Here is a 27536-nt window from a genome sequence, read left to right as displayed (position 1 = left end):
CTAGATAAGCTTCAAGGGCAGGAATTTTTCTAGAGCGTCTTAAATGCAGACAGCATATATATAGATAACATCCCAGTGAGGTATAAAGCAAACCAAATGTGATGTTCTGGACTGCGAGGCAGCTCTGTCAAGTTGGAACACACAGCATAACCAGTACATTGAAAAAAAGTAAATGAAGCAGATTGTTTAGTCAAGAGACAACCTTACTATAAAGGCCCTACTCATTCTTCAGCTAGGTAGTGTGAGCATTCAGGCTTTGAGTACAGTACCCTTCTGTGAGTGCACAGGTTGGTGCCGCTAGTCAGTGCTTCATGTCTAGAGTGGTTTTCAACCTTGTAATCCACAGACCCGTGGAAGTCTGTTGGCTGCTTCCAGATGGAAGACAAATATCAATAGGTTTCCACCAGCTTTCTGGTGGTCCTCAAATACATTGGAAAATGTTTCAGAAATCCTGTTTCTCCCCTGCTTCCCCTAGGCAGAACAAAGCTAAGCCTTCCAGCCAGAAGTAGGATTTCAGCTTCTGAAGATGGCTTGGGGCTTCAATGAAGTCAGTACAAGAAGGCCCTATAATTAACCAGGCAGACTGCTAACCTCCTTGAGGACAGGCCCACGTCTTCTCACTCCACTCTCCCTGGCAGACCATATCACCAGGCTCAGCAAACCACCTGCCTTGAGTTTTCTGCATTTGCTGGCAAAGGTCCATGATTTCTTTTGCTCATTATTGTTTATAGCAGAGAATGGAACATGAGGCAGCAATGTTGCCCTTTACAAGGGAAAACCTGAGAATCCAAAGTGATCTCATGACTCCAAACAGAATCAGATGATAAGCCTGGGAAGCTTACCCAGCTATAATGGTGCCTTGTACCAATCAACAGCTCAGGATTAGTAGGATTAAAGTAAATCTTATTTCTGGCCATCCATGTCTGAATTTCAGTTTGGCATCTGGTCAACAAAGCAACAGCCTTTTGCAAGGTAGTGTGACAAATTTCTTTTTCCATAAACGTTATGGAAAAAAAAAAAAAAAAGGTGTTCTCAAAAAGTCTGTGAAGTGCTCTGTATTATCTGTGGAGATGATGCTAAAATTGGAGCAGAACGAAATGTTCAACTTTCATTTTATAACAGAGTGCAACAGAAGCACATCATGAAGTCACACACTTACATCTGTTCAGATGAGGTAGAAGGAGTGTTTTCTTTTGTCTTTGTCACATACAACTTCTCCTTACACCACACCCAAATCCTCCAGATGAAATAAATACTTTATATTACAGTTAATGTCCATTTTCTACCAAGAGTATTTAACCACTCGTGAACGTTGGATGAGACACTTTGTTCTTAGTCAGATGCAATGGAGAAAGGAGGTTCAAGGACATGAAAGGACACGGGTATTCACAGAAATAAAAGAACTGGTATTTTGCAGTTGCAAAGATGCTGAGATTGCAGGCATTAAACAAAGCATGTGGCTTACAGCTACATGAACGTACTTAGGTTTTGAATGATCTTTGCCAGCAGTCTTCCTCTTAAAAAGAGACTCCATTTCTAAAAATGAGTTTTAAGTCTGATTCTTCATAGTGCATAGTGTTAATTTCTCAGAGTGATGACATTTCTTAAAGATGTCTCAATGTTTTCCTGAAATCCTGATCTCTTTTGTGCTTGCAGCTAATAAAGAGTCTGCTCTTCAGGTACCAGATGGAGGCATGCCCCATATTGCAGACATGTCCAAACTGGCCTGGTGCAGAAGGCAGAGCTCAATCCCAGCTCAAGAACAAATGAACTGCATTTCTCCTGCTCTCCAGGTTTCTCCTCTGTATTGTGGACTTGCCGACTTTGACAAATACTAATGGCTAAAAAATACACAAAACATTTGTAGTAGGTAGGAAGTGCCATGTCTGCATTTTGGATGTCTCTGACTCCATCCAGCTTCAGTAGGACTATTTGAAGCACCAAGTGTGTACGCCCTGAAACCAACAGACCTTTTAACCTATTCCCAGGGAAGTGTTACTCGGGATGATTAACAGTGGTAGGGGCTGCTCCTTGAACTGTAAAAAGCTGGAGTTCATAATCCCTTCAGGCAGGGATTAACATCTTCATGTTTGGAACTACTATTTGAATACCTCCTCCCTTCTTCCCTCCCAATGTCGGGTGGAGGGGACAGCTGCCTGCTCCCTATTTTACAGCTTTAAAGTTTCTGAGCTGGATGTTAGCCATTAAAAATGGCAGACCTCTGGTGACGTCACTCCGATTTATGGGAGCAAAAGATCTGACCCAGACTGTATGGTTATTTTATTCTATTAAAACCATGCTTTTGAGAGTAGATGTCTGTACATTAGGGCTGCCTGCAACTCTATCTGTCCCCTGTGGTCCAAGGCCTGCCGCTGCTGCCGCTGCTGCTGCTGCTGTCCTCTGGAAGCAAAGAGTAATAACAGCCTTTTAATCTGAATACAACCAGGTATAAAGATCATGCTGTTGAGAAAGAACATATCATGTAACAGCAGTGCTGCTCTAAAGGGGTATTTTCAGTTTTATGGGAGTTTTTGGTCCAGAATGGAAGCATTAGAGCAGGTTCAGTAAGAAATCTAATACCAACAGTGAATAGTAGTAATATCTTCTCATGAGTGAGATTCAGGGCTTAAGTGATACTTGTGAAGATACAGGCCTATGTTAATGTTACCCAAGCAGAGTCAATGAGCCAGTCAGCTGGTATAAAAGCAGCCTAGCTGCATAGAAAGATAAGAATACCAATTTCATTTATTCGTCATCATTATTAAACAACGCATCCATTAAGCCACCAGGGACACAGCACTTCGCCTCCAGTGCTTGTGGCTGGCTACCAGCTCCTGACATCAAGGCTTTAATAAGGGGACCTCGGACAGTCATCTGGGATGAAGGGCCTGACGCCACTGAAGTCATCGGAGCCACACCATGTGACACTGACACAGGGATGTAGTCCCATGCACCCTTCAGTTCATGGCAACCCAAACGTGGGCACTCGCTTCTCACTTCACAGCTGCCTTAGGCTCTTGCTCTTGCTGGGAAAAAACCCCAGGAAGGCTGGAGAACAAGGGGGCAGGTGTGCATTGAAATGCACAGCCCATTTCCTAAACCCTTCCCTCCTTCCCCTGGGACATTACTCCTTTGGTGGACCCTGCTGTGGAAGGGTCTGGGGCATGTGGAGACCTCTCCCAAGCTGTACCCTGGAGGTCCTCCGCTTTTCCATTTCTACTAAAAGTAAAGGCAAGTTTGGGCTTTGCAACTGTGAAATGTGATAACCAGGACCTGAAGGTTTCTAAATGCTGTCCCAGCAGGAAGGAGGGCTGCTGGCTGACCTTGGTAACTCCTTATTCTGTGACCAGAGCATGCTGGCCAAGCCTCATCTGAAGTCAAAAGCATCTCCCCACCCTCCTGTCTTTCTGTTTCTCTTCTTTGTTATGCATATAGAGTGTTAATTACCTGATAATTTACTTCCTATAGTCCACACACATTGCCTTTACACAGGATTCACTTCGACAGTTGATGTGAACTGCTCCAATCAAATTCCAATACATTCACATGAGCTGTATGGATCATGCCCTGCATTTTTAGGATGTGGTAGAAGAAAAATCAGAGGCTATTCTTCAACAGTGACCCCCACTGGAGAGTAAGCCTTAACCTTTGTTCTCCTCATCTAAGGTATTAAATTCATTATGGAGAGAAAGATAAGTAGCTCTCAAGAACAATTTGTGCTTTAGTAACTCATTTCGTGTAACCTAAGACCTTATACTTGATCAGTGATGTTGCAGTGAATTTTTAATGTGTTCTGCACATGGATTTTTCTGAATTGCCACTTCAATTTGATTTTACTTTACAATGCTCAGTGTTGTATGCTTGTCAAGACAGACTCACAGGACTGGAACTCTGCGTCTAGTTTTGAAGCGGAAACAATATTGTTGAGACATTTTGCCTGTGGTAAGATTTTAAGTATTGTGACAAATGTTAAAATAGTAACAAAGGTGGGTAAAGCTGTAGGAACAGGGTTGAAAAATGTAGTTTTTTCCTCATGCTTCTCCTTCCTCTGGATTGATTATCAAAGCTTTTTTTGAATAAGAGATTAGATACAATTCCACAAGTAGTATAGTCCTAAATATTCTGGGTCCTGCATCACTCATTTGAACAGTGTCCTGACACATCCTCCTCACTGCAACATCATTGCCCCTGCACAGAAGGGAACCTGGTGTGGGTAGCATGGACTATACTGTAAAGAACCAGAGGGAGTGCTCTTCATTCTTATTCAGATACTCAGAACATTTTTATTTGTCTGTACAGCCTTGGCTGCTGTCAAGATAGGTGCAAAAGAGTAAATATTCCTAACTAAGCCAGAAGTTTTTATTAAAGCAGCAATAAGCACCTATCATTTGGAAACTAAAATTGATAACAGACACTATAGCAGCCATGGAGAAATCCCCATAAAACTCTTAGCCAATACTTTAAGTACAATGGTCCAGGCTAAGGGTGTTGACGTCATTCTTACAGGTAGAGTATCCAATTTAACTGCCATTCCAGTTGATAAAAAGGGAGATGTTTTCTTGTTGAACATAATAGGGGATGACTAGATGATATAGTGCCTTCAAAAAGTTTTCCATGCAGCAAAAGTCATACATGATGACTCAGTACCACCTCCTGTAAACTGATTAGCCTACCCACTGTTCCTACCTACTAAGATTGGGTAAAGTCAGCAAGGTACTTTATAACCACTGTGGCTTTTATAATTCACTGTGGCCACTCTCCTTTTCTGATGTTTTCCCCCATATATCTCATGCTCCCTCAAAATCTTGCAGGGGTCACTGTTTCTCTGCCTTCCAGATGAGAAGAGCAAGAAACTCCAGGAAGTTCACTGGAAACCTTGATATCACTAATCTAATACAGAAGGTGTTAAGATATATTGTGAGCATATCCTGCTCCAAAAGGGAGATATTGGGGCCCAGATTCATTCCACCTGACTCTTGATGCTGGTTTGTAACTAAGATGTCCAAGCTAGGAAGACAGTGCCTCTACAAACCAGGGGCAGATACAGGCATTTTTAGAGCATGATTCTGGTCTTAGCAAGATGAACAACTCACTGACCCACAACATTAAGCAAAGAGCAAGTACAGGGGTTCTAGGCACCTTTCTTATGTTTATAATCACAGTGAAGAGACTCATGTTAGGGTCAGAGTACCCCCCAAACTGTGCTTTATCTGCAACCTCTCCCCACTCCTGACTCCACCTGCTCCCAAGGGCCTCTGGCCACAGGGAAGAGTCTGTGTCGGGGTGGGGGAGCATCCTGCAGTACACCCAACATCGTTTTATTGTCACCTGCAGGGAAATAAATGTGTGCAAAAGAAATGAGAACTATAATAAGTTATACAGCTCTGCTCAGATGCCCTGCACTCAAGACATAGCCTTTTTATTTCCAGAAAAATATATTTCACTTACTAACTTCTGGGTTATTTTTCTTTGAGCAATAAATATTCTGTAACACCCAAGTTGTTTTAAACCACTCTTCTAACAAAAAAATTAAATCTCCTGAGCCCTCTTGTTTTCTGAACAGTATTATATTGGATTAAACTTTTCAGCAGGCATTTTGACACATCTGTGTAAATGTCAATAAAATTAGAGCAATAAGGGCCAATAAGAGACGCTTTTGAAAATCAGGACACTTGTGCAATGGCTTAAATGTGGACCTGGGTGGGTTTTGTGCTTGTGTTTGGTTTGACACATAGTTGCATCATGTTGGTGATACCTGTTTAGTAATGCTGCATTAATCCCATTTGGTGTCATCAGCCATACTCCATCTCCTGTCCCAGCTCTCCCAGCTAGTTCAGAGAGCTCTAATTAAAAATATGTATTGGAAAATAACTAGTTATTCCAGGTGCTGAATCAAAACAGACAAGCCACCCTGGCCAAAATATTTATCTTGTCTCTTCACCTGTTCATTGCAGACTGACTTCAGACCCAACACAAACAAATATTTATTTTCGAACCAGTTTAACTCTTCAGTGTAACATCTTATGGCTCTATTGCAGTAGATATACATGTGGCTCTACTAACAATTGCAACTGTGTCAAGTTTTCTGAGATTAGGTGTCAGCACTGTATATGTGATGCTGTGTATGGGGACAAAATACACTTCAGAGAATGAACTTGTGAGTAGTAAGAGAAGATGTCTCCTACAAGCAAATGCAAGTGCCTGTATACCATATTAAAGATCTCAAGAACACTTCAAAATACTTTCTGCAAGACAGGTGCAAAGTATTCAGTGAAGTGGTAAACTTTAGTGTGTCCCTATAACATTTATGTCTCCTAATGTACATAGACATGGGTCTCTATCATTAATGACAGACTTAATGAGCTCCCATGGTCTCTGTCCCACAAGTTGTGAACTTCAGTTGTGTCATGGTTTGAATTTCATGCACCTGAATGTCTCTGCATTGAATTTATAAGCAACATTGTTCAGCGTATATCTGAAAATGAATAGCAACAAATCAACTGTTTGGATTGCTAGAAAACGGGAATAAGTTTCCTTGTAAATTTTGCTGCTACTCCATCATCCCTTATTGATTCAGGTGCTCCTTTTCGGGTTGCTAACTACTAAGGGCATCTTGCGCCCAGCTATTTGACTTCAAGCAATTGGTTGCCATGGAAACAGTAAGACATAGCTTTGGGCATCTTTTGGGCCAAATTTTAGGTGGAAGTCTCAGTGGGAAAATTGTCGTTGTGACACAGCCAGGTTTTAAATCAAAGCCAAAGGATCTCTACTTAACAAAGGACTTGAGAGAGATGTGGCCGGCCTTGTCTCTTTTGATAACCAGGGACTTGTAACTAATGGAGGCATAGGCATTAGCCATGGATAAAGCAGACAAAAACATACACAAGGGACCTTGTAAAGAAGATCTTAAAAGAAACAACATGTCAAAGTATCTCCATACTGATGTAAGCAGGAAAGTGGTGGGGAGTGATGTTTGTTTGCATGCTTACGGTGTTTTATTAGTGTAATTGTTAACCTATGTGTAGGCACTGTTTCCACTATGCATTGCATTGGCTTTTCTGTTAGTTCCCCTGGTATTACTGATAATAGCAGTAATAAGGGCATTATTTTTCCTCTTAAAAAAAAAAAAAAAAGACATTACCTTAACAGACTCGCTGTCTTGGTAAAGGAGATACACAGCTTCATGTAGGTTAGAGTCTCCTGCTATATTTCAGTACGTGTATGAGGGATCAGGGAGTTCACTCAGGCTGGCTTGAACAGATGAAACCATAAGTCTAGTTGGGAAGTTTTTTGTGCATCACCAGAACTCTTTTAATACCGTCTTGTTTCTGCACCTGCAGGAAATACTGTGTCATCTGCCAAAAAACAAATTTCAAGGATTAGCTAATAACATTTTCTTTGAAAAAAAGAGCAGATTCTTAACCAGTATCATGAGTCTTTGAAGTCTCCGTAATCTATTTTCCCTGGCTGCTTTTAATGAGCCTTTGAATGTTACTCTGCAATTTCTTTTTTCCTTTTTTTCTTTTTTTTTAATTTGGTGGGGGAAGGGAATATGCACTCACTTTTCTCCAAAGAATTTAAAAAATTCATTATTGCAAATAACTTTCACAGTGCCAGAACACTAAGTTATGCAGTATCCTTCGAGTGCATCTATGGTGAATAAATCACAGCTTTGCTGGATTCTCCATCCCAGAGGTTAATGAGATGTAGAAGAAAAATCCCAATTAACTCATATCTGAGTTTGGGTCTCTTTTTTTCTTCATGTAAACAAGCCAGCTATCAGTGGAGTTTCTTCTGATTCTCCTTGGTGTCCTATTCTCTGCACTACTCTATATGACTACATCTATGCCCATGCCATGGTTTCAACAGTGTACAAAATTAGCACAGCTGACCCTAAACTAGTTAGCTTTGGAATCTGCAACAGGTCAGCAAGGGCAGCGTAGAGCTCAGCTGTGACTTTTATGTTAGGCTTTTACGGTGGGTTTTACAGCTAAATTGCTGCTGATACTAAACTAGCAAGCTCACTGATCTCCATGCCATGCTTCAGTCCTTGCTATGAGCACAGAGCCTGGCTTGGCCAGCATGAGTCTCCACTGACCTTACCTTATTTTACATCAGTATAGTTACCTCATTTGATTTCAGGGGATGTATACCTGAGGCTCACCACCAACCAGACATGTCTTTCCCGAAGCTGGGCAGCAGCTCCTCACCCCAGCTCGCAGCCTGCTGCCAGGAATACGCTTGTAGGCACGTGCTGCGGTTGTGCTGGCACGGCTGCACGCCTCACCTCTCCGAAGCACGGAGGGCTCCATCCCCGACCAGCCCAGCCGCCTCCGAGACACATCCCAGCTGAGGCTACCAGGGCAGAGGGGGAAGGAGGCGTTGATGGGGGTCCCAGCCTCACGAACCGAGGCTGCAATCCTACATCGGGGATGCGGATGACTCCATGTTTGCGCTCTTGAGTGCTAAACTTCACTCTGCACGCTGTGCCTGGCAGCCCCAGCCTCCCTCCCCGTTTCTGCATGACCACAACCACAGACTCGCTGTCGACGCCTCCAGAGAAGAGAGAACAGGCCCCAGCCTGCGCAACTTCTTCATTAGTGCTGCTTGAAGCCATAATTAGATAATATGAGAGGGTTTTCCTCTTGCCAGCAGACAGACTTAATGTACAAAATCTGAAGTAATAATTTTAAGTATATTGCAGCCCAACTGTAAACAGGATAGGGCTGGGTTTTTTTCTGTACACAAGGAACAGAGCCCATTAGGCAGAACACAGAAAGAGCAGATATAAAGGTGGGTAACCGTATAATAGCTCTGTTTATCCTTAAAATAAATGTAGTCCCTAATGACATTCCATTATTTAACATGTTTCTGTATCTTTCTAAAAACCCAAAAATATCTTTTCAGCTACTCTACCATATTTTTCTGGTTTAAGAGCAGATGACTAATTATGCTTCTATAAACTTTGTTTTCCTTTGAAACAGTAATCACTTACTTCATCAGACTTTTCCTATTATGGTGCATTTTCAGAGCACTTAAAGTATTAGTTAGTTAAACAAAACAGGAAGCCAATTTGACTGGCCATGATGAGACCACAAGTAGTCTCCAACTAAAAATGATTTATATCAGATGAAGATTCTTCTTAAAAGCCGCGGCACAGGCTCTGCTTCCAGCACCAGTACTGCCATGTGGAGGAACCATTCAGCCTGCTCAAGGGTACAAGCCAGTCTTCGCTGCTTGACAGTAAGAGTTAAAATATTAATGTTTAGGATGCCTTTCTCTTCTGTTGGTGGAGGGTTGGAAGCACTGCCAAGCCACTGAGCGTAAAGCTACTTGTTTTGTCTCCATTGTGGACAAAGACATGGAAGAAGGAATTAGCCCACCTACTAAGTAATTATTTATCTTTTGTTATTTTCATTTCTTTCAAAATCAAAGAGTTACTCCTGGCAGACAAACTTTTATTCATAATGGAAATCATACAGCTGGAAAGAGTACGTGCAGGGTAGCATGAGCTTTTGCATTTACTTGCCCCAATGGTCTTCAAACCTGATTTGCTCCCTTTTTTGCTATTTTGGACCCCTGGAGCATGGGCTTTCTGATACATTAAACTTCTGCCACACTGAGCTGGAATATGGCCTGCATACCATATGCCAGAGCTTGAAATACCCTAACGCGCTCTCCCTCACGAGTCTGGAAAGGTGAAACCAGCCCGATTCACTCTCGTTCTTCCTCTGCTGGAATCCACATCAACGAGCCCAACAGCAGGAGCTGGCCTAAAACTGCTGGGGGATAGCTGGCACGAGGCACTGCAAGGAGACCTGTGATGTGGACCTACCCTCCTCTCTCAGAAATGCAAAGCTAGCTTGTTCAGTGTGCCCAGCTCTCCAAGCAGCATCCAGGGCCAAGTGAGGTAAGGTCATGCCACAACACAGGGAGGTAGAGGTGAGGCAAACACCCACCCCACCAAACTGAAGTTCCTCCCCTCTGGGAGAAGCAGTGGGAAGCATGGAGGCACTGACCTGACCTGGCCTTTCTCAGAGTAGCTCCTTCTTCAGCTCCTCACCATAGGCATAAGGGGTGGAAGTGACATTTTACTGGCCTTGAGTTGGTGACTTGAACTGCAAGCTGGCTTGACACCAAAATACAGAAACTTGAAATTACTTCCACATTTAGACTGTATGATAGGGAGTTAGGACACGTTCAGCGTGCAATCAGCATGTGCCAAATTATTTTGGGAAGTGTAAAAACACGTGTTGTTAATATTGAACAAACGATCATCTGTAGATGATGGGGTTTTCACCTTCTGTTCCCAATAAATCTTCTTTTCTCTACACTAATGTTGCTCCCACTGTCCTGATACAGGCAAAATATCAGCTGAGGTCAGCTGAGTGAGTCCTAAATCAAGACTGCAGTCTTGGCTTGATGTGCACAAAGCACCTGATGCCAGCAGGTGAAATTAAAGAGAACAGTGAAAGTACCCACAACATGCAGGTTAAACTTGCACTGCTATCAAATCAAGTGCAATTAAGAAGTCAGCACAACAAAGAGGGTAGATGAATATCACACTGGAAGTAAAACATCTTCTTTCTCCCTTCCGTTTCCCTTGAGTGGATTATATTGCTTTGTAAAGAACACAGTTTATTTTTGTCTGCCTCTTCTTTTACAGTGATTTCTTAAGATATAACCACCTTTGTTAACTTTTTGTCACCCTGAATGTTCCCAGCTGGGACTGTAGAGATCGAATTAACCACTTCTCTGCATAGGCTGGAGACAGGCTTCATTGCGCTCCAGCTGAGGTCACTGGCAATTTTGCCCCAACAGAGCTCTGCTATATAAAATAGAGTCTGACTTTAGTTTGAGAGCTTTGTCTTCTGAAGTACCCACCTGCCCCTTCCTAACACAGCGACACAGCAGAGCCTAGCTTCCCTGAAGTCCAGCTCAGAGCTGGCGGCCGCTCCAGCGGTGCAGTTATTCTGCTGTGCTGTGTTCTGGTATGGAGTCTAGGAAAGGCATTCCAAATGTCCTCTACACAACTCCCTTCTTCTGGAACAACAAACAAATACAAAAAATACAAAATACAGTATTCTTTATGATAACAGCGTGGATGCTCACACTCACCATATTAGAGCAGTTGGAACCGTTTAATGGGTTTTGGGGGACCCTGAAGTTTGCCAGCAATTCCCAACTTCACTTTGATTTGGTCTTGGCTTTATTGCACATTCTTAACCATTATTATTTTTAAAGGCTTAAATGATAATGGTATTTAAACAGGTTTCTTTTTCCTTCCTTGACATTTCCCAGTGCTAGCAGTCAATGGGATGTATGAATGTGAAATTAATATTGGTATCAAGGAAATTACAGCATTTGCTATTCTGGGGGATGCTCCAATGAGGGTTTTTTCTGACTAGCAATGCCAGGTAGTAGTGATGGAAAACATTCAGTAGGTGTGCACTTAACATGAACTTGCTAGAGAGATAGGGAAGTTTCCTTATTAAAACAGACGTTTCTTACTAATAAAATTCAATTAGCATGTCAGCCTTGACTTCAGGCACATTTTAAAGGAAGTGTCAATTTAATAATCACTCTTCAGTTTGAAATGTCATCCCTACTCTGATTACAAGTAAACTCTGTAACAACTATAATTAAGAGAGTTTGCAGAAAGGGAGTTATCCTGCAGTTTTTAAATTCTGTTTTGCCTGCACTGTATGATTTGCAGCACCATGTGGAGTCTAATTATTCTTTTTGATACAGGTTCAGGCACTCTTGCAGGTCCTGCATTTTGCCCCCTTAAACCAGTGACTAAAACAGTGGGGTCATAGTTTAAGAGTGAAAAGGTTTATGGTAATAGAAATATTAACAAATACCAGAAGGAGCAGTAGCGGGCTGGATCAGCGTAAGCTGGTGACAGCACACGAGTGTCTGGGGAAATCCAGTTGGACAGGAAAGAGAGATTAACGCAGAGAAACACTCACCACTAATGCCCATATGTGTCCTCACCAGGAGGTGCAAGGGAAACAGCTCTACTGACAATTGTAAAATTCTTCTTCTCAAAGCACAGTGAGGAAAAAAGGGTGCCCAGGCCTGGAGGACGAGAAAATTCAGACTGCACAGCATTAGTGGTGATGGCAAATGAGCAGCAATGGTGTATTTGTGGGTATTGTGAGAGATCATGGAGGCAAGAATGAACAGGGAATAGTCATACCTGTACCTATCCATACCTATTCCTGTAGCAGCTCCTAGAAGACACTCACAGTCTCTTGTGTGCTTTGTCAACACTGGTATAGCTGTTTGTGCCAATAAAGCTGTACAGAAGCAGGACCAAGAAGTAAGAAGATGTGTGCCTCAGTACGTTAGCAGTGTTGCCTTCAAAGGCCAGATCACATTGAAGGAGGAAATAATCTCCATGTCCTGAACAGAATAGTGTTTTGGGGAACATAGAACATATTGTCAAAAGCTGAATTACCAGCCTTTTGCCTAAGCCACTCAAAGGCAGGGACCCTCTTCAGCAAAAGTATTTCCCAGCTAAAATTCTAATGTCCCATGTTTTGGGCATGATCTTAACATGTTCTTGCTGAAAAAAAACTGGCAGGAGAGTCCTAAATGAGCAGGTCCAGACTAACACTGAACTGCCCTGACTGTGCTACTTTCGTGCCTTATGGGCTTTTACCTTTAATATGGCCTGACGTGATCAATGAATGTCACTCTCGGGTCTAAGTGCAGAATGGCAGCTGAACCTTGAAGGGAGTTTCTGAATAAGGATACTTTTTGCTAGCCTAAGTGGGTACAGGTTTGGTAATGTTCTGTCTGTGACATCTTGCTGAGAACAGATAAGCGATGTACTTGGGGGGGGTAACTTCAGCGATGACAGATGCCACATATGGTCAAAAGGCCACAAATTCATTAATATGATGCCTAAAGGCACTCTCCTGACAGCCACGGAAAAAGCAGGAAATGACAATAGCCTACAGCACTCATCAGCCTCTCCTCCCTTTCTGGCACTGCAGAACAAGACATACTGCAGTGGGCCAGAGCAGCTCTGCCAAACCGGGTGAGATTGCCTAATCCCACCTCCCTGCTTCCTACAGCTTGCTGCAGCAGGAAACCAGATTCCTTCTCGTCTGCCAATGGTCTTGCCCTGTATCTCCATCAGCACAAATATCCCCTAGCTGGTGTCGCTGTAAAATCACACCTTAGCAAGGATATCAGTGGCAAATGCAAGCCAGGGGATGAGTACAGCTGTGGTATGGGGGTGGGAAGATGCACAACAGTTGCTGTGAGTTACAATCAGGTGCCTGCCTACCACCAGCAGCACCTGTGAGAGATCAAGCAGGACCTTTCTTTTACCCTTTTTGCCCACTCTTCCACCCCCATATTGTATGTGTCTCTGAAGCAAACCATTGTGCAGCCTTTCACTGCTATGGGTGAAAGCCAAGGCCATCCACAGCAGCATCCCAACCTAAGTTTATGGCAACCAACACAGGGAATGCAGCTCATGCACATGTGGGAAAGCAGTACAGTCCAACAGGAAGCTTCTCCTGCCATAAATAAATATATAAGGAACTGTTTCACATACTTACCTCTGTTCATGACTGATATTCTTTCTGACATGTCTCAATCTCCGAGGTCTGCAAGTGCTTCTTGAAATCTGGTGATGCAGAAGGTTGGTCCAGGCTGATGTGTTCACAAATTAATACTCCAGGGAATACTCTTGAGGTTTAACTTCAGCCCAGGGATGCTGTCCTCCCTGGGCTGCCCCTGCAGTCAGTGCAGAGGGACAGGACCCTTTGAGGGGCACTTCAGAGCTGAGGCCCAATGTTAATCTTCCAAAATCCAACGTGGAAGATTTTTTTCCTCTCCTTTGCTACAGAGAGAGCCTCCAGAGACCCATCCTGTGAGGCTGAGGTTAACCTTTGGGACTGCTCCCCACTTACTACATCTGCTGTTGAACAGACACACCAAGTGCAATGCCAGGGGCAGCTGGGATTCAGAAGCTGCTGAATTTGCATTTGTGCCACCCAATATTACTGATGGGAAACATATACTAGAGGCATGAATGGGGTGAGGCATTACCTGACCCCCCAGTACCTGCAATGATAGGAGCTGTATTCTGACCAGAGGAAACTGAGATGCCATCTCCACCTGCCTGGTGGAAAGTGCAGGCAATCCCACACCCCAGCTGTGTATGGAGTCTGTTCTGTTTGTGATGAAAAACTAAGAAAAATGGCAACATCTACACTCATGGAGGGAAGGACAGAAATGCAGTGAGACCTCCAAAATGAAGATATGCTCCCTATGGTGAAGATGCATAGACTTGGCAGGACCTGCCTCCTTTAAACAAGGTCAGTCATGTGTGGCTTTGGCACCGTGTGCATCTTGTGCTGCTACATACAGAAGTCACACAGTTCTTTTGGGACTAGTAGTGTCCCTCAGGCGAGCTGTACCTTTCCAAGCCTGGGACAAAGGGAGAGACGATGGAGCCTACAGTAATGCAGAGTAATAACAGACTGGGAAAAGGAAAGGAAGTGCAAGTGCTGCCTTCGAGTAGCTTTGCTGAGGATGAGTAGGGATATGCTGAAGGAACCAAGGAGTTGTTTTCAAGGGAAGGAAGAGAGCTGCACAGCTCCTGTCCCCCCCGAGCTGGTCAGACATTACATGCAACCGGGAGGCTGTGGTAAGGCGCAGTGTAAAATCCTGCCTCGTGCAGCTTTTACCTGTTAGGAATGGCCCAATCCAGTGGCTCATCGGGTGCCTGAGGGAGAGGCAGGATGAGTGCCGGAGCTGCTTTCCTCAGGGGTAGCTCCTGCTCCTGCCTGGCGAGTGCTATAATGCTGTTTCCAACCGGTTTGACTCCTGTGGTCCTTTTCTTGTGATCCCACACCAGTTTGGACGGCTGCTGCTCTTTTCAGAGCATTAAAACTCAAGCACTCCCTCCCTGCTTATGAATCTCAAGTGAAATATTAAAATACCTTTCAGTGGCTTATAAATAATATGCCATGACTCCCACAGGTAGGAAAAGCTGTACAGTCCATGCTCTGTTACTGGGGCTAAAAGCCACCCTGCTGCAGAAGAAACTCAGGACTATGGTGTACAAATGCCCCAGTGATTTTAGCAGGGCTCCACTCTGGCCCAAGACATAGTTTTAGTACTGCCTGAGCACTGCCCCAGCTCTGCGACAGCTCTCACATCCCTGCCCGCTCCCACTGGGTCACACTCGAACTTCAGGCCCCCCAGGAGGTGTGTGGGGGTGGCACTGAGACCGGGGCAGGCAGGGGCAGGCTCTGTGCCCTCCTCCCCCTACAGGCACAGGGCCGGGGCTGCCTATTTCAAGCCAAGTTTCAAACTTGGGCTAAGACCCGTGCTAACTCTGCATGGTGGTGTGTTCCCCTCCCCAGAGGCACAGCGTGAAGGCACGTGAACTGTCCAAGCCAAAAGCCAGCAGCGGGGCCAGCAAAGTTTATCAGCTCAGACTTTGGGCTCTGCGAAAGGAACGGTATCCGCCTTCCGGACCTCAGCTTGTCCCAGGAGCAGGTGGCTGTGCCCGCAGAGCCCAGGGTGCGTGTGCCACTGGGCTGGTGGTCTCTCCGGCACGGATATCTGCAACTCAGACTGTTTGACCAGAGGTAATTGAAAGCTGCCTGTACGTGGTCAGGTAATGACAGACTGTATCGCAGCACAGCTGTGCAAGGATGACAAGTTAAAGTCAAGTGGGCAAACTTAAGCCAGCATTTCCAAACTGCGAAATGCCTGCATCTGCAGCCGCTTGGCTCTCCTTTTACGGTAGCTCTTTCTGCGGTATCTGCTCTGCGTATTTACCACCAGTAATCTACAGTTTACGTTCGGATTTCATGCCTGCTCGTTAGGCACGTTCAACTTTTGGGAGTGTATGTAAGCAAGCTCGTCTGTCCTGCGTCAGAAAGAGTGCTCCTGGCCTGACCAGAACCCAGTTTTCCCTGACACCTCCTAGCAAGTGCCCGAGCGCGTCCACCTGCTTTTGGCGGGTGCCCTATCCCCCGCGGTGCCCCGAGAGGTGAGGTGACACCCGTGGGCAGGCACCTGCCTCCCGCAGCAGCCGGGCGTCGCCCACTTGGGTCCCTCTCGGCACCTTTTCCTTCATCTTCCTCTCCTCCGCACCCCAGCAGCGCTCCCGCCGGAGGCCAGGCCGGCCGCGCCGGAGCGGGGGGGGGCGGGGCAGGACCAGAGTCGCCCCGGCCGGGCCGCGGTCTATCCCGGAGCGGCGGCCCCCGCCTGACGGAGCCCCCCGCGCCCCGCGGTGCCCGCAGCGCCTCCCCGCGGCGGCGGCGGCCGCTCGGCACCGCCCCGGCCCCCGGCCCCCGCCCTCGCCCCCGCCCCGCCGCTCTCCCGGGCGGGAGGCTCGGCGGCTCGCTCCTCCTCGCGGCCGCGGGATTCCTCTCTCCGGGTTTTCGGGCCCCCCCTTCACACCCGCCGCCGGAGCGGGACGGCGTGCGAGCGAGCGAGACAGCCAGCGCGGATGCGCCCCGGCTCCCCGCGGCGGCGGCGGCGGCAGCGGATGCTCGGCGGCGCGGCGGCCGCTCCGCAGCCCAGGAGCCCGGCGCAGAGAGGGAGCGAGGCGATGAGCCGCCCGCCGGCGGCCGCCCGCGAGTGACGGCGGCGGGGCAAGGAGCGGCGGCGAGGAGGAGGAGGAGGGCAGCGATCCCCGCCAGTGCCCGCGGGAGCCCGGGAGAGCCCCGGCCGAGGGCTCGGCCATGCCCTTCGCCAAGCGGACCGTGGAGCCGCAGCGGCTGTGCCGGCGGCAGCCCGCCGCCTCCGTGCTGGAGGAGAGCTGGGGCGCCGAGCCGCCGCCGCTGCCGCCGCGGGACCCGCCGCCGGAGGAGCCGGGGACGGCGGGCGAGGGCGCGGAGGCGGCCGGCGGCGGGGAGAGGGAGGCGGCGGCGGTGCTGATGGTGCTGGACCTCTGCTCGGTCAGCAACGTGGCCCTGTCGCGGATCCTCCGGCAGCTCTCCGACGTGGCCCGGCACGCCTGCACCCTCTTCCAGGAGGTCGAGGCGGACATCCAGGGCACCCACCGCCGCGTCCGGGCGCTGCACGGCCGCATCGCCGGTCTCCAGGGAGCCGTGCGCGGCCTCGACCCCAAGCAGGAGGCAGTGCGTAAGTACCGCGGGCTGGGGCGCCCGGCGGGACGGGACGGGGCGCAGCGCAGCGCAGCCCGGGGCGCCCGGCGGGGGAAGGCACCCCCCGGCAACCCGGCCGTGCAAAGTTCGGGGCCGGAGCCGGCGCGAAGGGAGCCCGGGCGGCGGGGTGGGAAGGGGCCGGGCCGGGTCGGGTCGGGTCGGTGGGCGCCGCTGGGCGCCGCGGCGTTGCCGGCGGGAGGGATGATGTCAGTGTTTGTGCCTTACGTAAGGAACTGGCTGGCGGGGCTCTCGGGGCGCATCTTCTGCAGCCGAGGGTTTGGCCGGGGCGGGGGCCGAGGTCCGTCTGCGGGGCCCCGGGGGACCGTGGCGGCGGGGATGATCCCCCGTCCCCGGGCATCTCTGGGTTTTCTCCCTTTGCCGGCCCGTCCGCCTTCCCGGGCAGATTTGTCTTCCCCGTGGAACTGTCTCTGACTTGCCGATCGAAATTTTAAGCTCTTAAGTAGAAATAATAAAGCTGCTTCGTCGTTAGCCAACTTTCGGGGCCATAGCGTAAGGAAGTTTGGTTAATGACTTCTTTCTGTTTAAAGAGTGCCCCTGAAGAGCCGCGGGAGGGGGGGGGGAGGAGAGGAAAGATCAAGGCAATAATATGCGACTTGTGTTATGAGAAGAGCTTGAATCCTGCCTCTTCTCCACCCAAGCCGTAAAAGCGGTGACAGGCTCCGTAGTCCTAACAGCTGCCGATTTCTGCTGAATATGGCTCGTGTTCAGAGCAGTGTAATGATTTTGTACTCTCACTGGCGCATACACTTCCTAAGTGCTTTTGAATATGTATTTCTCTGAGAGGTAGGGCTGTGGATTGGAAGTCCGGAATAGCAGAGATTGGTGTCGATCCTGTCCTCTTGGTATCTGGCTTAGGAAAAACAATGGCTTCAAAGGGGAATTTGGCTTAGTTTTTGCCTTCTGCTGTTCCCCTCTAAATCCCATGTACCTCCAGTGAGTACAGTGCAGTGAATTTACACTGGGGTAAATCAGAGCATGCCTTCCTTCTAGGTGTTTTTAATGAGTGTGCCGTTTAAAAAATCGTGCTCTGGGTTTCCTCCCCTTTGGAGCGGTGTGGAATATAAGTAACTCTTCTAGGATCAGTGAAGGTGTGCTGGTTAACAGAATCAAGCCTTAAGTATTCAGCGGTATTTAAACTACATCCTTGGCAACTGTGGAGTGACTTTGCTGGTGATACATTAATATATGTCAGCTGTAGATCAGACCGAATGAGGCTTTCTGTGGTTTCAGGATGAGTGTGTAATCAGAGCAGAGTGCTGGGCTGTGATTGGAAACTATGGTGAGAAGGAGGCTTGGCTGGTGTAGTGAGGGAACTGTCTGAGGAAATGAAACTCCTTGTATCACATTCTCATCTGTAAGTCTTTTGAGCGGAGCAGAGTAACTGGGTATATTCTGATGTGAGTGAGAGCAGAGCTTACCCTGTCTAATCTGTATGGCTTTTTTCTTTCTGGATTGTGCAAGTGCAGCTTGTTTTCAGATCACAGTGCAAAACCTTGATATTACAGCACAGTTATGTCATGCGCTTAATTAAAGAGTCTGGCTTTACCCCTGTAATGATACATGTAGAATCCGCTTCGTTGGTGGTGTTGTTTTCTTTTAAATCCTTGCCTCTTTAGGAGGGGAGAGACTTCTGGTCATGATCTTTCGTGGGTGTGCCTGCTGTTCCTCCTGCCCCCTGTATATAGTACAATGTACAGCGCAGTGCTGCTGATAGAGCTGCAGATGTCCCTTGGGCTGGCCAGCCAAGGGCTCCTCCATGATACCGGGCTTTGCCACTGCCCATCCTCCAGTAGGTGTGGGTACCTCGCCTCCAGCTATACAGCTGCTCACAGGCACATTGCCCAGTCCTCATTGCTTCTCTGCGCGCAACGCGGTGCCACATGTGCTTTAAAGGTGAAAGTCTTCACGTTGACCCAATGTGCATAAGCACGTTTGCATGCTCTGGCTGCTTTTATTCCCTACCCAGTGTTGGACAAGCACATTTGCATAGTGCTGCATCTGAACATCTCAACTCGGACCTGGAGTTGAACAGCACCATTTTGCACATCATCTCCTCACATCACCCAAATCCATACACATCCACAGTGACACGTCCCTTTGGCCTCCAGACTGCTCAGTGTTCCCAAGGGCCAGATAAAACTGCCCATCCTCGCTGTAGTGTATAATGATAGCATGCTTTCTCCTTTCTGGGCTGACACCTCCTTCTTCATTATTACTATCAGCAAGACTATGCTAATGTTTGTTTTAAGCATGAAGAACCTACACAGTTCACTGCTGACAGTATTCCACTCAAGGCACCCAGTTGGTTTTTTGAAACCAAAAGAGCAGTAGCAGGTGGTCACAGGTCTGCCCAGGACCTTACCAGCATCACATTAAGGCATGCTGACTTCTGCCACCAGCAGCAAACACGGGAATGATGAGGTGGCCTATGGGCTGTCTTTTGGCTGTCCAGCCCAAATGGCATATCTAAGACTAACTCAGAACTGGCTGGAGGTTTGGACTCGCACCACAAGGAACAGGTTGGTGACAGGCATGCAGCCCCTGCACCCATGTCATGACTGTAACGGTCACATTGAACTTGTTGCATACCAGGAGTCTGGAGGCGCTGGGCTGCTTGGTGTATTGACTGAGATGCCATGTACTGGTATGTTGTTAGCACCATGACGGTGCAGCCCAACCACACATTTTTTAAGTACTCAGTTTAAAACTACTAGGCTGTCTTGCCACAGTGAGATATTCTTGATGTTCTAACACCAAGTGCAGCACAGTGATTTGTGAATAATGCTACCAGACATGCCCTAGATACTGAGCTGTGACATTGGAAGGCCTTTTTCTCCATGCCTCATAAGCCAGCTGGACTTTGAGATTCCCTTGTGAAAGCACATTCTGGGTGAGGAAAAGGAAATAATGGGCTAACACGCCCTTGGGAACTACTGGAGCCAGTGGTTACAGAGGGGTTTCCCTACCCCCATCGCTTGCCCAGAATGCCATTCCTTGGCAATCGCAGAGATGATACCAAGGGGAAGGGAAGCAGGAAAGGACGTCTCTTCAAAATAGCTTATCATATGATCTTACCTAATAATGTGAATTTTATGCCAAAAATTATGTATTGCTGTATTCAAATAAAACATCTATGTTGGGTTCAGGGAATATTAACAGAAAATTGAAATGAATTAAAACTGGCATTTTTCCAGTAATGTTTATCACTACCACTGTTATTTTCATGAAGCCTTAACATTCTCAGCTGCATTGCTATCGAAGTGGTGAACATTTGCAAGACTGGGTATGCTTTGCTTTAAGAAGAGTACTTAAAACTCCTCTGCTGAGCTATTGGTAAAGGTATTACCTATGTGTTGCTCTTTTGGTTTTTTTTGCCACTGTTCAGAAAGTGTGATTGGAAAATCTTGTTAGGTACAATAAAGGATGGATTCTGGGCAGTTGCTAGCAGGTCATCTTCAAAAACTCAAGGTCCCTTGCCTCTGCCTTCCCAGATGCTGCTTGTCCTTTCATCTTTCTTATAAGCCTCTGGCCAGCTAGCATCTTGCAAATATGAATCTTTTCCCACCCTCTGACTGGAAGAGAAACAAGGGTGAGAAATATTTTCCTGCTCAGCTCCTGAACTAACTACTTTGCCCTTCTGCCACTCCAAGTACTTTACTGCTTTTCATCATGAGCAGCTCCAGGGTCCGCTTCTAAAGCAGAACCATGTAGGAATAACATGATTGTTGTCAGTGTGGCTGTTGCTTAGAGTTTTCTTATTACCAGCAAGAGAACTGAGCACTGTGGTACTGCCCAGTTTTATTATTAGATGCTTGATTATCTTGGTAATACAGAAATGTAGAAGTGCTGGATTTGTGTGTAGACTTGGGACTCGGTGCCTCTGTTATTATTTGGAAAGATGATTTCTCAGTCCAGGGGACAACAGATCTGGCAGTCTAAGTGGAATATTGTGCTTTTCAGAAACCGATGATGCAAGCCATCTTGCTTTCTGAATAACCGGCAACGACTGGGCAGCAGATTTTGAAAGCTCTAGTTAACGAGATCCTCTTTGCACCCTGGCATCCTGGAGAATTCCACACGTTCCAGGCTTTTTTTTCTGAAAGCATCAGTGTGTTACCAGTAGCCAGTCTTTCTAAAAGCTGTATCGTTCCCAGTGGTTGCCTGCTGTATCTTCATTGCTCCACTTTTCCATTCCTGATTTTCCTACGTGCTTGCAGTTAGTGATACAGCTGCTTAGAAGTGTGGGGATCTCCCGTGTTACTCTGCTCTTCCGAGGACCCTGGATCTCTGCAGTGATCTCCCCTATAGGTTTTTCTTCTTTCCTGAAGTGTCAGTATTCACATGAAAAAGGCAGCTGTGAACTGATTCTTTATCATTTTAGGCTCTGCATTAATTTATTCTGTTTGATTGAAGTCAGTTGCTGAGAACAGCCTGGCTAGTTTCACTTTTGCTTTTAGTCTCTTTCATTGTGCTTTTTAGGTGGTTCTGTTTTGATTTTGTTTGGTTTGGGGGTTTTGTTTGTTTTGTTTTGTTTTGCTTTGTTTTTCCACATTGATATAATGCTCTTCTGTTTGGGTTTTGAGCACTGCAGGGAAATGTTTAATCAATTGTAAGGTTTTTATGTGCCTTATGCCACAATCCTATTTTTACAAAACACGTGTTGGACCCAAAGCTCATCAGGTAGATAATGGCTCTCCTCCTCCTTGACTTAACATGCTAAAAGTCTCAATTGCTGCTGAAATGGAATCTAGAAACATTAATGCTTCCATCTCAGGATACAGTTGCATCGTAAGGCCATCCCAGGCTAACTATTGGGGAGCATTCTTGCAGAGATCTTCAGGCAGGTACATAAGACCTTAAGAGTAGGTGCTGTCTCGAAAGACAAAAGAAGCAAGTGCAAGTTGGGGAGGTAAGTGTTGCACTTTATCCCAGCTTCACAAAATTCTAGAGAATTTAAAGTGCAATTTTCATTGTTTGGATTTTCTGTTGTGCTGAGGCACAACTGTACACCTCCACGGGCTGGATCCATTTACATAAAAATATCCTGGATGCTGCTGGAGACAAATCAGAACAGATTTCTATCTTCCCTTAACTCTGTATTATAGCGCTTTGTAGTGTATAAGCATATCTAAGTGTAAGGGTAGTTACCCTTTTTGAGGTATACACTAATGTAGCCTGGGGGACACGAGGCACAAGGATGTGTTCAGATCTCCCTTTGTGTGTTGAAAGTATATTAATTGGCAAATCCTTGTTGGGTGCAGAATAAAACCTCTGTAGAAAAGCAGAGTTGTATGCTGGATGTAGTAATCCATTGCCTTCAGCTTTGTGTCCTGCACCTGCCCAAATGGAATGACACATCCTCTTCACTTGTCCTTTTGGAAAAGGAGAAAGGCTTTTGGCTATACTTCCCAGGTATGGTTTTCTGGTGTTGTGCTGGTTGCTGCATACTCGTTTGGGTTAAAGAACTCGCCTCTCTGGTGCTCTTGACTGTAGTTTGCCCATGAATGCAAATAGCCCAAGTTGTGGGTGTGGGAAAGTTGGAGAATTTCCTCAGTGCTTGGCTTCTTCTAAATGCAGAGGGTTGATGGCAAGTTAGCAGAGTCGAAAGGAGCGGGAGGCTAAAGCACTGGCTTTCCTGCTTCCCTTTACTGCTGTCACAACAACAAAGGAACAGAGGAAGAAAAACCTGCTCAGGTAAGGATCCCATCCCCACCTTACTGTGACATTTGCTAGAGCACCATTAGCTAGAGTACTGTCATTTAGGGGAAAGATTCCTTATCTTTGTTTACAGAATAGCGATAGAAGACCTTTTACACAAGAACGTGACCATTCAGAGGCTGGGCTTGAGAGATTTTTTGTCTCATCCATTTAGTAAGTGATAGATGGTAACGGCATGGAATTTGTCAGGTGGCTTTGGCAGGGATGTAAAGCTTTGGACGTCGTCACCTTCAGTCATGTCCGCTTGTGGAAAACAGGCTCTGGCCTCTTTGCAGGCAAAAGCAGAGTCTAAAATCCTTTGTCCCACTGAGGTCAGGGAGACTCTTAGTGGAAAGACTCTAAGACCCCATTGCTCAGGTGGACTCACTAGCCTTTACCTGGCACGACTGGGTAACAGGTGAACAGTAGACAGCTGTGGTTTTCCTCTGAAGCCATTCCCTGTTATATAGATGTAAATCTAAAGAAAATCTGCTGAATCTCATTTACTTGGTCTTCCATCCGTACAATATAGAAGGCCTTTGCTGTTCTGTAGTTCCTTGCTTTTCATCCCACAGCTAGTACTGAAACTGATGTAACAGGTTTGAACTGTTTGGGGATTTTTTTGCTAGATGAAGAGACTGTCAGTCAAAAGGCCTAATATCCAAACATATTCAAAGCTGCATTCCCACCTCACTGCAGCTATATAGCTGTGTAATCTCATAATCATTAGTGGAACTTCTTTCTGGTTCATACTAAAGAGCCAAGCAAGGGTGTCCAGTAGGTTTATTAGGAATCCTGGTGCAAATGGCTTAACTCCTTTAAAGACCAATGAGGGGTCCTTTACATGGGAGTAAAATTGCAGAGAAGATAGCATCAGGCCCATAAGAGACTTAGACTTACTCTGGATCTGATGGTTTAACAGAAATACTTCCCACAGCCCCTTTAAAACTCCATGCTTCTATTTAAAGTGGTAATTTTTATTTTGTAATTTAAAGTATGTGTTAGCAGAGTCGAAAGGAGCGGGAGGCTAAAGCATTGGCTTTCCTGCTTCCCTTTACTGTAATTTAAAGTATGTGTTCATATGGAAACATGAGGTGCGTGTTCCAGTGAAATCAATGGAGTCATTCCTACTTTTGGTTAGTTCCCCTGCTGATACAGGAGAGATCTGGAGATTAAGAAATAAGCAGACTCTGATAACTTACTGAGAGCATGGCAAGGTCATTCACCTGTTGCTTCACATGCATACAAGATGGTAGTTTCCCATTATGAAAGATGAAGGGCCTGGAGTGTTTCCAAAACACTCTTGCATAGTTCTCAAATGTCCTTGGACTGAGGGAAGGACTTGCAGGAAGCAAATACAAATATCCAGTGTAACTGTGCCACTCAACTGCTGTTCTGGATCAGCAGAATTGGGTTTTGTTGACATTTCTTATGTAGGTTTACCTGTTCTGTGGCTTCAATTTCACAGATCAGATTATGGCTGGTCTGGCAGAGATATGCAAAGGTGGGGAGAAAAGAGGGGAAGCCGGCCCTTAGTGCTCCCTGGCATGAGCCGGTCCCAACCTCTCCTTCTCCATTCTGGCAAAGGCAGACTTCTTAAGAGTGGCTGTTTAAAGGCAGCACCTGGCTCTTCCTCTCTCCGAACTGGATAGCAAAAGAGATCGAGTGCAGGCGAGCGCCGGCTGTTTAAAAAAGCCCCTAATCTGACATATTTCCTTCACACATGCCTAGACATGTTGTACCCAAATCAAGCAGAGACCCCCAGGGAACTCTTAAAAGCAATGTTCTGATGCCCAAAGCGGGGAAAAAAATATACGACCAGCTGATGTGACTAATAAACATATGCATTTTAAAAGCATCATTGAGGGTTGTGTGGTCTTCTGAGTCAGAGAGCTGGGATTTTCAGAAGCTGCTCTTTCCAATCAGTTGGCATCTCCATGTAATCAGAGGCTGACATCAGACTCTCGATTGGAACTACTTGAGCTATTAGGCTGTGAAGAGCAGAAACTCTCTGTGTTACCCAGCGTGTATGCGGGGGGGGGGGGGAAGGTTTTTTCACTTCCTTTGATGTATTAGCATCAAGAGAGGGAGTCTTTGCTTCACTCCTAATTGCTTCTCATCTTTGAATTTATATACCAATATGTAAGTAACTGCAAAGGGAGATAGCAGAATTTATAAAAAGTTCAAAAAGGCAGGGCTTAGAGCATGATTAAAATAAAAGATAGCATACAGTATGTGCTGTTTTTAGCTGAAATATCTCCCTAGAATACTTTCCATTTACATTCTCATTATATCTAACTGCTTCTAATGCACTGCTTAGTTTAACAACTGGCATGTTTTTAGGGTAGATTTTATAGCAGATATACACCCACTGTGTTCTTAACTCAAGACTTTAAATTGCAGTATCTGTATTGGACAGTCTTTTCTTATACCTTTTTGGCTGAAGGCAGGAAGAAAGCAATAGTGATGGGAACCTAATTAAGCCTGTGGTTTAATTACACCAGGAGCTGTGTGCTTGAAATGCTGCAGGATTCAGTGAGTGCTGCGTGGCACTGCCATGTTAAGTCTCAGCAAAGAATGAATTTTTTTTTTTTTTAATAGGATCACTGTAATTCTTACAAAGCCACTGTGGTTTTCTCTTTCTTTTCAGCTGCCAAGGCAGTTGGACTTTGAACTATAGCCACTCAGACCGAGTCCCTGAGAAAGTTTGGAGGAGCCGTCTTGCTAGCGTGTACATGTGGTTAAGGAGAATGAGCATAGGGCAGTGTGTTTGTGCTGTAAACATGCATAGCTTGTTCAGGCCTCTGCAGCTTTTCCCCCTGCCTTCTCAAAGTTTTTTTTGTTAGCTTGACAATGTTTGAAAAGACAGTTAGTTGGCCTGGATGGAGGGCAAGTTGGGGGGGAAAGGCGCTGATCCTTCTCCTTGAAGATGTGTGTACCACTGGCTGCAGAATCAGGGCATTTTTAGGAGTGAAATATGTGGGGTGCACTGAAAAATTCATCTGTGTGCACAGGCTTTGGATTGCTTTAAAGACAAAATTGTGCTCTCTGTGCATGCTCAATTTTGCCTGGTTTTTGTTGTTGGTTTGTTTTTTTTTCTTCCCCCCAAAAAGGGTATTACCAAGCGTTGCTCTCTTTGGATGGTCTGTGACTGCACATGATGGCAGAAGTCAGACCTTATTGATGAGGAAGCTCAGAATAAGCAGCAGTAACTCACTGTGATGCTGATGGGCAAACATTTTGTAAGATGGTATACATGTTTCACTGCATCCAGTATTTAGTGAGATATGATAAGGGGTGATTTAATTTTAAGTGAAATGAGAGATTAATTATGGTTAAACATTTATCATGCAAATGAGAGTGGGTCCAAAGAGCAGGTACTACTCGGCTCCATTTTTTTCGCCCTGTAAGGTTTATTTATGTACTTGTAGGAAAAAGAGGGCCAGTTCTTGGCATAGGCATGGTCTTTTCTTTGATGAAGCAGCTTTTGGTGAAGTGTTGTGTACACGAGGATAGTCAAGAGATATGTATTAATTCATTTCTCAAAAGGAAAAGTATGTATCATGGGTTGACCACTGACTTTCACATGCTCAGGTCTTACCCTGGAGGCTACCTAGCTCTGCACAGTCCAAGTTTTGAATGCATCATCTTTTTTCTTTTTTTTTTTTGTCCTTGTTTTTGGGGGAATGAATTTCTCATACTTACCCAAAGACTCTTCTGGCTGCATAGCACGGCTTCTGCTGCTTTAGGCTGTGCTAAACACGGCTCCCCTGGCTGTCCTGTACCCCAGCAGTTAACATCGTCACAGGGGCTCCTATCTCAGCATGCTTAAGAGATCCAGCCTCCCCTCCCATATTCACTCTGCTCCGCTGCAGCAAGTATTGCTGCAGGAACCTGAAGTCTTGGTCTCTGCAGCAAATTGCCTGAAGTCTTGCACACAGTTAGCATGCCAAAGTTAAATTTTCCCTATAGGATGGGTTATTCTGACAACACCGGTTTTTGCCTTGTTTCTTATCAAAACAAGTATTAAGGAATAGCATGCTCTGTGCACGTATAGCAGGGGAGGGGGTGGGCATGCTGGTGTATCTCACACCAGCCATTCAGAAATTTTGTATCTGTTATTCAGCTACAATTTCAACTACATTGCCAGGGTGTAGGAATCATAAAAGAGGCTGCCACGTAGAGGAGAGATCAGACTCTTCCTGCTGCATTTGAAGGAAGGGCTTGTTCTTTATTAGACACTAGAAAATCCGCTGGGGAAAGAATCCCATATAAATATTCCAACCCAATAAAAAAAAGTGCTCCAGTTGGAGCTCACATTTTCTTCAATGTGAAAGTCCTTTGCATGACATAAAAGCTAGAGAAAACCAGGCTTCATTAGTTCCGCTGCTTGCAAAACTGCTTGTTCGTATTCCTCTTTCCCCTCTAGAATTACTGATTATTTCTTTTCAATTTTAATCTTCTTTTTTTTTTTTTTTGAAACTTATGCCTTGAATGACTTTCCTTTTGGGCCATCCTATCCTTTGCTCTTCTTTTCATGACGTTTCTGCAGAGGATGCAGCTACGCTTTTACCTCTGTGTTAATGGTAAAGGCAAACCCGCCCTTATTGTGAGAATGAACAGTATTAATTTTTAGGACTGTGGTTTATTCTTCATTGATTATCTTTA

General features: G+C 45.9%; 1 protein-coding gene across 3 annotated transcripts in view; it reads left to right on the top strand.

Moving 5' to 3' along the window:
• The first annotated feature begins 16383 nt into the window (after window positions 1-16383).
• NHS (NHS actin remodeling regulator) overlaps window positions 16384-27536 on the top strand; it is a 268450-nt gene continuing 257297 nt past the window's right edge. For all 3 annotated transcript variants that reach the window (XM_069770295.1, XM_069770296.1, XM_069770294.1), the window contains exon 1: window positions 16384-17127. In XM_069770295.1, the coding sequence (XP_069626396.1) occupies window positions 16725-17127 (403 nt within the window). In that variant the 5' untranslated portion in view covers window positions 16384-16724. The remainder of the gene's footprint in view (window positions 17128-27536) is intronic.

Source organism: Haliaeetus albicilla, chromosome 25 (genome assembly GCF_947461875.1).
Source record: "Haliaeetus albicilla chromosome 25, bHalAlb1.1, whole genome shotgun sequence".
Lineage (NCBI taxonomy): Eukaryota > Metazoa > Chordata > Aves > Accipitriformes > Accipitridae > Haliaeetus > Haliaeetus albicilla.
The sequence above is the reverse complement of the archived record's forward strand: the minus strand, read 5'-3'. Positions and strand labels throughout refer to the sequence as shown.